We start from the raw sequence: 13,133 nt of genomic DNA on the forward strand, positions 1-13,133 counted from the left end.
TAAGCAATGTTGGGCCCAGTTGCATTCTGGATGGGAAACCGTCTGGAATCGCGGCGGTTGCTGTATTACCGGAGAGTGATGGTGTTATGATAATATCAGACTAGCATGTGGTTAGGCAAGGGTTCGAGCCTATATGTACCATACCAACTGTATCCTGATGCTTTGCTCTCATTGCATAAAGTCATTGGTCACGTATACATAGTGCATGTTAAAGGACTTGGTACACTATTCGCAAATAGTAGGGGATCGTCTCCCGGTGTGCTGATCTGGCTGGCTGCTGCCGTGGGTCCATGGAGGGCCTAGTCCAAATTTCCTCAGTTTCTAGTTAAGCTTGAGGACAACATACCTTTACCTTTACTATTGATTAGAATACGACAAACACTCACCAGTTATCTCTTGTCTAAAAAGTTGAGCTATGTCCTCTTCAACCAAGGCCAACACTGCTACAAGTGTTGTGCCTTCGACCTTTATTAGGATGTAAAAATATGTAGATTGTAATATATACATGGGTATGGGGCTTGCTGTAGGATAGAAAATGAACTAAAAAAGGTGGTGGCACTATCCACATTCATCTTAATAACTTAACTTAACGAAAAATAAAGTGGCGCTGGGTTGTCAAAGGCCTCTATCAAAAAGTGGTCAGGTTGAAACCTTACCAACCGTACTGGTGGCTACAGCCCTGCTCAATAGTTGTATTGGACACTCAGGTCTGTTTTGAGGAGATCTGTAGCTCTTCAGACTCCTCGCTGTTTCTGTATGAGCACTGGATGCGATTAGATCTTTTGCAAACAGTTTGAATAGCTCATAATACGCCTAAAATATACATCTACAGCAATCATACAGCATACCTGTCTCCAGTAATACGTTGTTTTCACAGATACAACATCAACACCTTCGCCAAATGTGTCTCCACGTGCTATAATTTTGTCCGCCACAAATGTACGTTGTCCCTCTTCTCTATCGGGTTTATTACTGTTTTGGAAGATAAACAACAAATCAATTTAGTACTACATTGGTATACAAGTGATTATGCCATATGGGTATTAATGGTAAAGAATTTCGAATCAGTATGTGAGAAGCATTGGTTTGAGGTATGTCCATGCCATGTTGCTTGTATCATATTATATATAGGGATAAATACTTTACTCTCATCCTTCGAATAAGACGTAAAGCTGTTTGACAATATCAAATTTTGTACACTATTTGAAAATTAGCGGATTGTCTAACAGCGTTCTAATCATGGCTGTTTTACTGAAGAGATCACAAACTAACTTTACTCTAATGTAACAACGCATTTGCCTGATATTAACAATGGTAGTGATATGATGTCATCATGTCCATATCACATTTTTTTGTATTGTACACAGAGCTTACCTGTTAAGTCATGATTACCTGATTGTATCATTGTAAACCTCTTTAAATTCTGGAGCTCTTTCTAACGTTGTAATGTGAACATATATTGAATAGTCATTAGTAACTACTTGTGTCAGAGGTAGCAATGGATGAGTCAGTGTGCGACCTGAAAATAAAAAATTAGTTTATCATATAAAACATTTTTTTTAATTCAATTTTTTGCACAGGCACCTCACAAGGTGAAACCACCTTAGCTTCAAGGCACTTTATAAAACTTGAATTTAACTATATTAAACTTTAACAAATACAAATATAGTTAAACAACAAGGAACAGTACATCAATCAAATCTTCCAGAATTAGCAAGAAACTGTTGTACATAATAAAACAATGGAGTATTCTCAAGAGTCAAAAGAAGATCAGATCCAAAAATAAAGATTTCACTTAAAAATTATATGAATAATCCTTGGCTAAGATATCCTCAATAATTAAGTTAGCGCTTACAAGTAGAACATCTCTTTGCATATTATGATTTAGGACAATAACACACGAAATGAAGCGGATTCTCAACATTAAAGTCACAAGTTTAATTTGGATTGCCCCATAGTACATGTAAAAATATGAATTTGGTTTATTATATAAACAAACTTAGGATAACAGAAAGAAAAAATGTAAGGATTTCCTAATTTGATTTGATTAATCTGTCATAGGAATCAAGTTTTTCAGAGACTGTATCATTGAATCTATACATTTGATAAATGAAGAAACTTAAAGATCAATAAATTAAATAGTCCAGAAATGAAGATGCTTATTAACAAAAAAACAAAATAGTTAAGCATACCTTGAACTGATTCTGTACAAACAAGAAAAAAAAAGATAAATATTATATACGTATTATAATTATAAATTGTTTATCTATATTGTAAATAACAACAATAATAATTCTTGTGTGCAAACAAAATATATATATATATATAAACATTTACAAGCATTAGAGGAAATTCGAAAACACCTGGTTATAAACTGAATGTTATATTTGGAAATTTGGATACAGTATAACCTCTCATTTGAGACACTTTCCCGTGATGGAGCTGTTGGTGGTTTAAATGCTTGGATACCAATCCCAAGGTCCTGGGTCCAAATCCTGTAAGATGGCAGGGTTTTTTTTCTAATGACGGAACAACTCTACTCTTGTAATAAGACTTTGTTTGTGTAGAGCATCTTGTGTATATATGTTTGTCTTTGTAATTATTTAAGGGGAGGCTGCCTTATCAGCCACTATAGCCTTAACAGTTATGTGGCTATCTGGCCTTTCCAGGAGGCTAATTGTCTCTAAACTGCCATTACAAATAGAAATAAACAATATATGAAAAAATATATGTCATAAATGTAATAAAAAAACCCTACCTTTTTTGTCAAACATAAATGCGTATGAATATTCTCCCTGCTTGAAATAGGTGAGATCTTCAAATATGTCTGCTAATGGGATATCAGTACCAACTACACCTCTAAATTCTCCATTAATTCTGACAGGTTTTAACACTGAGCTCAATAAACCTGAAGTAGAAATAGGAAATAATAGTAATTATTGGTATTCTGGCAAAATAACTGAACAGAAAAGACAATTAGAAGCAAAACAAAAATACAGCTGCCCATATTGACTTTAAGAAGTTGTTGGGAATGGAAGATTTAGTGACTGGAGATAAGGAAGTATGTAATATACTCATTCAACAGAGAGCACAAACTCGCCAATTACAGGATGGATAAAATATTATAGTTTATCATGCTTTTATAAACTAAGTCTCATATTGAGGCTTAGGGAGTGGATTTGAAAGAGTCATGACTTACAACCCTGGCACTAGGTCAGGATTGAACCCTGGACCTTGGGATTGGAAGGCAAACATGTTAACCACCAAGCAACAGCTCCGCTACTTTTTAAACCGTTTTTTTACAGTCTTTTAAAAAATAGAGAGACTTTATAAAAGCATGGTCAAACCAGAGGCTGCTATTACAACTATCAAACTTTATCAAAAAACCTTGCGTATCAACATTTTTACGAACACAATAGATACCAGGTGTTTCCGTCCAAGCGTGTACATTATGTGTTTTGGGTGGAAAGGGATCTGACATTTGTTAAATAAGAACAAATTTTTTTTTTAGAATCTTACCTGCACCAAATGCATCCGCATACGGAACTGTTATTAAAATATCATTATGGGTTCCTGCACCAGAAATGAAATTGTAGTAAGATGCCATTGACGCTCTAAGGTTATCAGGATTGCTAACGTAAGTATATTCACCAGGCTAGAAAGGGGAAAAACATGGAAATAAAATCGTACACTTGCTAGAAAGAAAAGTTAAAAAAGATCCAGAAATAAAATTTATGGAAATAGCCAAAGATTCTCTAAGATACATGTACTCCCAAACTCTAAAATACAAACAAAATGGAACTAGAAATGAAAAGATATGTTACCCTTCACACGTCAACAGCAACAGAACGTTTTATCTCAAATTTGTTTGGCACCAAGAAGAACATAAAGACTACTTACATGAATTTCACCAACTGAAGTGTCCGGTGTTAAGTTGTATTTCTGATAATTCTGAAGAGCAATGTCTGATAAGATACCAGTACTTTCTGCAAACAAAAAAAGCATTTGAAAAGTAGATAAATAGAGGGTTTATCTCTGTACGCATTTTTTTTTTAAATTTATTTTTTGGAATTTATTTGGCATATAAAAAAAACACCACAACAATCCCAGAGGGCAAACATGTGATTTACAATACACAACAATGACAATTAAATAAAAGATGATTATAGAAATTTAAAATTTATTATAATTATCATTATTCGTTAAGATTAACAATTATTTATTTATATACAAATTGAAGTAAGCCATCTTTTGCTATTCTACATCTTTTGTATACAGTACTCCCACAATTTTCAAGTTATTATCCTGATGCCTATTGATTTTCAAATCGAGATGTATATATATTCTATATATATTGGTAATGCCAAAAAAGCCATTTATTTAATTTATTCAAATGTTGGTCTTGTTTAGTTAATTAATTTAGTTTAGTATGTGAATTATAAATTGTATACTTACCATCAATACCAATTCCAAATCCAAAAGTCAAGATAGTCACTTTGAACAGAAGTGCTTGATTTCTCTGTAATAATGTTTCCATTACTTCATATTTACTATCAGTTGGTATTCCATCAGTTAAGAATAATATTAACTGGCCTAAAATAAAGTATTTAAAATTAATTAGTTCCTAAAGCTCTGTCTACACTATCAAACAAAAATGTGATGTGCCCTTAAATGGAAATGATGATGTTAGATAAATCATGAATGATTCCAAATGATGATGTCATATCACTACCATATTTGGGTATATCACTACCATATTTGCGCACTTAACACCTTTTTGTCAAGCTAGTTTGATAGTGCAGACAGCTTAAGAAATATATTTCAATGGTTGAAAAAATGAAAACTATAAATCTTCTATCAAACTTCATACAGATGAGCAAAAATATAACAACTTTAAATGTAATATTGTTCATTCTACAGGACAGTATTCAATAATGGGGAATTGGAAAACAGTAGAGTATGCACCTGGTTGATGTTTCATATATTTTGAGAATAATGTTTTTGTTTCCGACTGCTTCATAAACTTCTACATTGAATGAAATTAAAATCATACATTTAATTGTAGTAAAATAAATTTAGTTACTGCAGTAACTGCAGTAGAATCATTTTTACATGATCCCTTAATTGTTCATTCTTATCTTTTCAAACTCTAATTTGTGCTGTTAATACAAAATATCATTTGAAAAATACATTTGAAAAAAGTAATCATTCATTGACAACTTACTTCGAAATTGGTTTTCAGGAATAGATGAGCCCTCCAGAAGATCAAATGCCAAATTGATAGCATTTACATAGTATGTATCACCTGTAGTAAAAACAGATTTTTATTTACATAATCCAGGTACCTCCATACATATACATTGAATAGAAGATAAAACAACATTTTCCTCTAGTATTGCGCATACGGTTTGTTTATGTACCAGAATGCAAGAGTCGTGGTGGAATTGTGAGAGTTTCAGCTTATACTCTTTTTATTTTCGTTTTAGAATCACAATAAAATTGTTTTCATACTGAGAAGCTACCTACTTTGTTAGTGTACATACCAGAAGGTGAGATATTATTAATTTCAGCTTCGAGGCCTAAACCATTAAATGCTGAAGCCTCTGCTAATCTTTCTGAGTGACAACCACTATCTGGTGTTGAAGCTTCAGTTGAAAAAGACACAAGTCCAACCTAAATTAACAAAAACAAACTTTAATATTTCCCAGTGAAACGATATAAGGGATTGTCAGTACATGCAGAATACCCTCTCATGGTTTTTTTTCTTTATACAGCAAGAAAGCAATATTTTCTATGATGAAACTTAAAATACACAAACATACCCGGTCACTTGGATTCAATGTTTTTAAAACCGTTATTGCTGCTTCTTGCGCAATGTCCATCAAAGTCCGACCATTGTGCTCAGTTGACATGGAACCACTTCTATCAATTACCAGAACCACATCTTTTGGCATTGGTGTTGCTGCTTCTATAAACCATGGCCTATAGGAGATTAAGTTTAAGTTCAGTGCAATTCAATGAGACACTCCTTCAAATAAACACTATAGGCTAGAAGTATCATACTATTACTTTTCAGAGCAAATACGTATCATACAGCTTGACATTTTCCACTAATTTGAAATCATGTAACTCGAAAAGTTTTTGCAAAAATCAGAAATATCAGTTTAGTGTCCAAACAAAAGGCTTTAAGATGACTAAAAACTAACCTGTATCGCGCGTCATATTTGACACAGTCTGATGTTTCTGCAGTCGGATATTGGTGAAGCCCGCCTACATCATCTCCATAGAACTGCCATAAAACGTTTTGTTGATTGTAAATTGTCTTCATCTCGTTAAATGCGTCTTCAGAAAGCATGTGGGGTTCAGCAGATGCTGTACTGCTGATTCGGGTACAAAGTTTGGAAAAATCAGTCTAAGTAAAAAAACAAAAGGCTTATCCTGAGAACTGCAAAATATTACTGATTCATGCAACATTTATTTCATAATCTAAAGCTCTGTCAACACTATCAAAATATAGTTTGACAAAAAAGTGTGATGTGCCCAAACATGGTAGTGATATGACATCATCATGTCCATATGTGGGCACATCACATTTTTTTGTCACATAAAGTGTTCACAAATTAATAAGTCAGGTTTAGGCTTGATGCAAATAAGGGAATGATGCGAACCTTATGACATACAAGGTTAATAATAGAATAATTATGGGATAAATCATTTTCTCACCGGTTGCTTAAATTGATGGTTATCTTCAAATCCATCGAGCGAAACTTCACAGCACTGTGGCCAGGCACTCATTTCGTTATTATTACTAATGGAAGTTTTGACAATTTCAACCAACTTTTTTGTCACATCAATTGCATTTTGATACTTGTATTGTAAGGACCTCTTCAACTGGAAAGAAGAGAAAAATCCTATTTAGAAAGTTTTAAGTAAATATACAATACACTGCCAACAATACCAATAACAAAAGTATTTCTTAGTCATCTTGATTCAATTTATATTAGATTGGTCTTGCGATATTTCACATGCTAGAAGAAAACAGGTAGGCTATGCTTACATGAGATGATGACGGGCTTAGATGAAGTTATGAGACTTAAAAAAAACTTGAGAAAAACGAAATTGGTGAAATGGAATTTGTGGTTACAAAATGGCCAATAATTCGATGGCAGATTTTCTATTACAGAGGTTCCTCAATGATACTCCTGTTTCGCAAAAAGTATTCATGACACACTAAAAATTATATTTAAGACTATTAAAGCAGTGATTAGTAACACAATATTGTGTAGTCGTACTGTTTTTACAAAAGACATAAGTTCGATAATTGCACTGCGTAAAGTATTAATAATAATTATATACTTACTGTATCAGCAAGATCCCCTCCATTCTCTTTTTCTATATTATCATAATCGTAATTGTTTAATATATCCTAAAAAAAGAATAAAATTATTAAAAGTAATTAAGGGAAAATGTGTTATCGTGTTGTAATATTTAATAACATTTTTGAAAATATAAATTTCATTTAAAATGATAAAATATGGCAGAAAGTAAGCTAGTTAAAAAACACAGTAAAATAGCGCCCCCAACGGTTTATTATGATTATATACGCAACACCGTCTAACTACCTGTTGGTCTGTTATGACGTCATGGAAAAACCGAAAAAAAACACTAACCGACAACAACGAAAAAACTCGAAACTCCAGTTTACGCCGTATTGGGATTCAATTATAGTTGAAACATACGGCATTAACAAACTTGCGTAAATTTGTCGCGCAAAATAAGTTTGTCAATAGAAATTTGCCAAAGTTTGCGACAAACTTAGACAAACTGTTTGGCCCGGTGTACGGCCTTCTAGACAAATACTGATGTTTGTAAACTCAGCTAACGAATCAAATCACAATATGTGTTGCAGTTGAACTACTGTATATAAATTGGTTTACTAGAATGCAATACAAATAATTTAGTAGCTGATGACGAAGTGACGAATTAAATTCTAGTTATTAATAATAATAATATTATTATTATTATTATTATTAAAATGGGTTAGTTAGTGCAACTATGGAGGAATCCTCCATAGTGCAACTAATAAGATCGTTAACCTATTAATTATAACAGAAACTATACATTTTTAAATTGTTTTAATGTAGGCCTATATTATTGGAAAACTTTACCTGCATTGTTTGAACTCCAAGTACATCATTTGTCAAAATCGAAAGTTGATTAGACAACATTGTCGCATCAAGGTTTTGGCATTTCGATTGATGTATTAACAATAACAAACTCAAAATAATCTCAGCTAACAGCATTCTGAGACTGTAAAACTAAAGAAATTATGCAATATACAATTTTACTATATTCAGAATAGACCATCGATATGGAATAAACATATGAACTTCCTGTTGGCATCGGACCCAATTATCATAGAAATTGTTATAATTGAATCTTGGGTAAGATAGATATATAGCAATATTCAATGCAAAGCATGCCTACCATACCTTATTTGAAACTATACTGGCTTGTACCGTAGTTTCATTCAAACATAATAATAGAAATGAAACCTTTCTAAATCGAGTTCAAAGGGGATTTTTCATGAAAATAAAGGGAGCATTTGCGGTACAAACGAGCACAAATGTTACCTTTTGTGAGATAAGCACAACAGATATAACAAATAAATCAAATATTATTGAGGAGTGTACCAAAGGACCACTTCTTAAAATAGTAAAAGTCGCTGTAGTTAACGAAATTCACTCGTCAAACGGTGAACGATTACGTAATTTCAGACAATTTTAGCCACTCTTAGAGTGTGATAACTCACTCTTTTACAGTGAAAACATTTTTTTTACATGAGAAAGTATGCAACATATATTATCATATGACATTAACAAATGTTATTGGTTTTGAAAAAAATAGTTAAGTAAGCAAGTAGTTTAGTAAGGAAGTAGTTTAAGGAAGAAGTTTAGTAAGGAAGAAGTTGAGTAAGGAAGATGTTGAGTAAGGAAGGAGTTTAGTAAGGAAGAAGTTTAAAGAAGATGTTGAGTAAGAACGAAGTTGAGTAAGGAAGCAGTTTAAGGAAGAAGTTTAAGGAAGGAGTTTAGTAAGGAAGAAGTTTAGTAATGCGTGGTTCCCACTAGAGACGCAGCACAACGACGTAACGCAACGTAAGAGATTTGACCAATCACAAGCGATAAATTATTCGATGCGTCGCTTGTCATTGGTCAACTCGCTCGCGTTGCGTCTACGTCCTTGCGTTGCGTCCTAGTGGGAACCAAGCTTAAGGAAGAAGTTTAAGGAAGAAGTTGAGTAAGGAAGAAGTTTAAGGAAGATGTTGAGTAAGGACGAAGTTGAGTAAGGAAGAAGTTGAGTAAGGAAGAAGTTTAGTAAGGAAGAAGTTTAAGGAAGAAGTTGAGTAAGGAAGAAGTTTAGTAAGGAAGAAGTTTAAGGAAGAAGTTGAGTAAGGACGAAGTTGAGTAAGGAAGAAGTTTAAGAAGTTTAGTAAGGAAGTAGTTTAAGGAAGATGTTGAGTAAGGACGAAGTTGAGTAAGGAAGAAGTTTAGAAAGGAAGAAGTTTAGTATTAGGAAGAAGTTTATTAAGGAAGTAGTTTGGTAAGGAAGAAGTTTAGTAAGGAAGTATTTTAGTAAGGGAGAAGTTTAAGGAAGAAGTTTAGTATGGAAGAAGTTTAGTAACGAAGAGGTTTAATAAGGAAGAAGTTTAGTAAGTAAGAAGTAATAAAGAGAGAATCAATAAGGAAGTAAATGTACAATTACGCATTAATGATACACCCCTAACACTGGCTTATTCTCCACTGACAGCTGTATTTCCACAGTCACCAAGACTCATGACAACCACCAACACTAAGAATTTGATCCCTGACACCACAGTTTCATTACAACAACCACCACAGTGACAAACAGTTTCATCTCCACTACTATCGCAAAAGAAAATGGGAAAAAAAAGATACAATAAATACAAACTCACATTTTCTTTAATTAAACGACAACGAATCGATCTATAAACATATATATATATACAGTTTAGCAAGAACATCAAGTAGGCCTACACATAGGTTCTGAACTAAAAATATAAATTTTCTCACCTTTCCATTATGCACAACCAATGAAGTGTATTAACAATAATAAAAATAATAATAATAATTTCGCCATTCAGTTTCTCTATTCACGCCTATTATATTTATTTATAAAACACATTGTTGTACTTTCTTGTATTCTTTATGATTTTTATTCTTTAGTATAACACCCATTGTTCGCAAACCCTGAATTGATTTTCAGTTTTCAAGCATTCGAATACCATTAAACGACTTATAATTATAGAGGTAGGCCTAGTCATTGAAATTGCCAATATTTTACTGTATAGTTTCCTGGACGAAACGTGCGGAAACACGGCGCCTCAGCCGTGTTCATACGACGCATCAACCGTGTTCATACGACGCCTCAGCCGTGTTCACACGATGCCTCAGCCGTGTTCTCACGACGCATCAACCGTGTTCATACGACAACTCAGCCGCAATCACACGACGCCTCAGCCGTGTTCATACGACGCCTCAACCGTGTTCATACGACGCCTCAGCCGCAAACACACGACGCCTCAGCCGCAATCACATGACGCCTCAGTCGAGTTCATACGACGCCTCAGCCGCAAACACACGACGCCTCAGCCGCTTTGACATCTACGGTAACAATCAAGGGTAATTATTCTCTAAATCAACAAACGCGGGTATACTTTAGACACAATAAGCCGCCTACATTATAATTAATGATACAATCATACATACTAATACGTTACTAATTGTTTTGTATTGAGTGAGTCGGGGAGAGGGTGATTGAGAAAGATGTCCGGTTTATCAATTAAATTTACAGCCAACATCAGTCAAACATGAGCAAAATTCAGTTCCTTCATGTACCAACACCAAAGGAACTGTTGTATATGACACAACTGCGCATTGTATAGTTTAACAGCGAGTCCACGGTAAGTGATGATGCAGTCGACTAATCAAAGCATTTGCTTATTGATATTTTATTCCAAACAATTCAGTGATTTAAAACAGTTGCTACACTGATTTATATATCGATTATGAGTGATATCACACTTGCACTGAGCAGAATCAGTAGATATTGATAATATTGTACATTAGCTATAATAGACACGATACGGTGCCGGATTCACACACAATTCAAAAAGGCCCGAACGTGGAATATGTTGTTGGACAGATTGTTGTACGCTACCAGGCAATAAAAGCAGCAGTGTTCAGATTATTGCATCGACTCATGGTTTGTTATATTATGACACATGTCAACAAAATAAGGTTACTTGGAAGCGAAAAAAAAAAAGCGAAGATAAACTTTAATGAACTTGGACTTTTTGACAGTTGACATAATCTATTTTGTTGTGTTGGGCAGACATATTGTTTTATGCTACCAGGCAATAAAACAGCAGAGTTTAGATTAAACCATTGCATCGATTCATGATTTCTTATATGGCACACGTCAACTACAGAAAGAGGTAACTGGCAAAAGCAAAGGCAAAGATAAAGAAACCTTATACATTAATGAACTTGGCCAACCTAACTTTTTGACAATTGTAGGCCTATTCTGTCGCATTACGCTTTAAGTAAATATGGATGAGCAAGGTTTAAAGATACTATCTATATTCTGTTTGTTAATGATTGCAATCATATTTGGATTAGCACCTTTGTACTGTGTATGGCGTTATCAAGATGGACACGAATCCAACAGATTTCAGGTATGGTTTTCGTTTATGAACGCGTTTGCCGGAGGTGTGTTCATGTCAATTGCTCTATTACATCTTTTACCCGAAGTTCGTGAATTGTTAGAAAACGCGATTACTGCAAACGGTAAAACGTATTCTTATTCATGGGCTGAGCTTATCGCATCAATAGGATTCTTCTTGATTGGGTTTCTGGATGTCGGGGTGGTAGTATGCATTGATAAACTTGGTGAACACCAAGACTATGAAAATATGGCATTTGCTTCTGCTTCTTCAAGTAATCAATCGTACTCCAGCCAAAATGACATAGCACTGTACGATAGTGATTCTCCTCAGGAAGAAGAAAAGAGAAAAGTTGAAGAAGGAGGAAACAAGCCTAGTATACACGGGCATGTTACTCCTCCCGGTGACATGCTTCCTGCGTTTGTCCTTCTTCTTTCACTATCGGTGCATTCAGTTTTTGAAGGGTTGTCTTTGGGCCTGCAATCAACAACAGCAGGAGTATTAGATTTATTTATCGCTATTGCTATACATAAGGGGATAGAAGCAATGGGCGTGGCTATAAGTGTTGCGAAGAGTAAAATGCGGACATTAAATAAGATCATTTGTATGGTGGTCTTCTCGCTGATGTCTCCAGTTGGCATAATCATCGGAATGCAAATCACATCTTCGGATTCGAACTCACGTGATATGGTTTCGGGCGTTTTACAAGGGTTAGCAACCGGAACTTTCCTTTATATAACATTTTTGGAGATTCTGCCGCACGAGCTCAAATCAAAGAAATATCGTATGGCCAAACTTGCTGCAGTTTTAATTGGATTTTTAACTATAGCTGGCGTTCTAGCAATTTAAGTTTTCAATAAACCCACCACAGCCGTACAACACATTATAACAACACGTATTTATATATTTAAGCGAGCGTCTTCTACAATATGCAGCGACTCAGTAAAGTATGGCCGACATACATACATACATAAAAACAATTTTAGAATATCATACAAATAAATATTATAATATTTAATAATTCAACACACAGAAACAAGGCATATTTGTTCACCTGTCTGTTGGTATGGCAAGATTTGTCGATCGATACACAAATGAAATACTGTATCGTACACTAGATTTAGCCAAGTTATTTATACTGCGAGTGTTTATATAGAGTATAGTTACTATAGTATTTGTACACATTATTATAATTTTGTTAATATTTATCAACTTGTACCGTCTGTCGTTTTTTAAGGATAACGCATGAAAGCGAATATTATACCACCCATAATATAGGGTGGCCTATTAATTATTCAATATTTTTAATGTTTTTAGTGAAAGTCACAATTGTAGTTATTAAACGAAATCACATATTGCGTAGGTTAAACTTGTGTTTTTTTTTTGTCAT

The 13,133-nt window shown here is 34.1% G+C and overlaps 2 protein-coding genes across 2 annotated transcripts in view; one reads left to right on the plus strand and one right to left on the minus strand.

The window, feature by feature from the left end:
* The window catches only part of LOC144843257 (VWFA and cache domain-containing protein 1-like), a 29,120-nt gene extending 20,779 nt beyond the window's left edge, over window positions 1-8,341 (minus strand). Inside the window, exons 1-15 of the mRNA XM_078700051.1 lie at window positions 8,169-8,341; window positions 7,361-7,426; window positions 6,724-6,891; window positions 6,207-6,412; window positions 5,823-5,982; window positions 5,544-5,673; window positions 5,225-5,305; window positions 4,456-4,593; window positions 3,901-3,986; window positions 3,520-3,655; window positions 2,759-2,908; window positions 2,193-2,204; window positions 1,393-1,519; window positions 849-972; window positions 387-465 (exon numbers count right to left, since the gene is read on the minus strand). Coding sequence (XP_078556177.1) covers window positions 387-465; window positions 849-972; window positions 1,393-1,519; window positions 2,193-2,204; window positions 2,759-2,908; window positions 3,520-3,655; window positions 3,901-3,986; window positions 4,456-4,593; window positions 5,225-5,305; window positions 5,544-5,673; window positions 5,823-5,982; window positions 6,207-6,412; window positions 6,724-6,891; window positions 7,361-7,426; window positions 8,169-8,303 — 1,798 coding nt within the window. The 5' untranslated portion in view covers window positions 8,304-8,341. The remainder of the gene's footprint in view (window positions 1-386; window positions 466-848; window positions 973-1,392; window positions 1,520-2,192; window positions 2,205-2,758; window positions 2,909-3,519; window positions 3,656-3,900; window positions 3,987-4,455; window positions 4,594-5,224; window positions 5,306-5,543; window positions 5,674-5,822; window positions 5,983-6,206; window positions 6,413-6,723; window positions 6,892-7,360; window positions 7,427-8,168) is intronic.
* A 2,381-nt stretch (window positions 8,342-10,722) lies between these two features.
* On the plus strand, window positions 10,723-13,004 carry LOC144842215 (zinc transporter ZIP1-like). Its single transcript, XM_078698623.1, has one exon. The coding sequence runs from the start codon at window positions 11,630-11,632 to the stop codon at window positions 12,590-12,592; it is 963 nt and encodes a 320-aa protein (XP_078554749.1). The 5' UTR covers window positions 10,723-11,629; the 3' UTR covers window positions 12,593-13,004.
* The last annotated feature ends 129 nt before the right edge of the window (window positions 13,005-13,133 follow it).

This window comes from Antedon bifida, chromosome 5 (genome assembly GCF_963402885.1).
Source record: "Antedon bifida chromosome 5, ecAntBifi1.1, whole genome shotgun sequence".
In the NCBI taxonomy this organism is placed as follows: Eukaryota; Metazoa; Echinodermata; class Crinoidea; order Comatulida; family Antedonidae; genus Antedon; species Antedon bifida.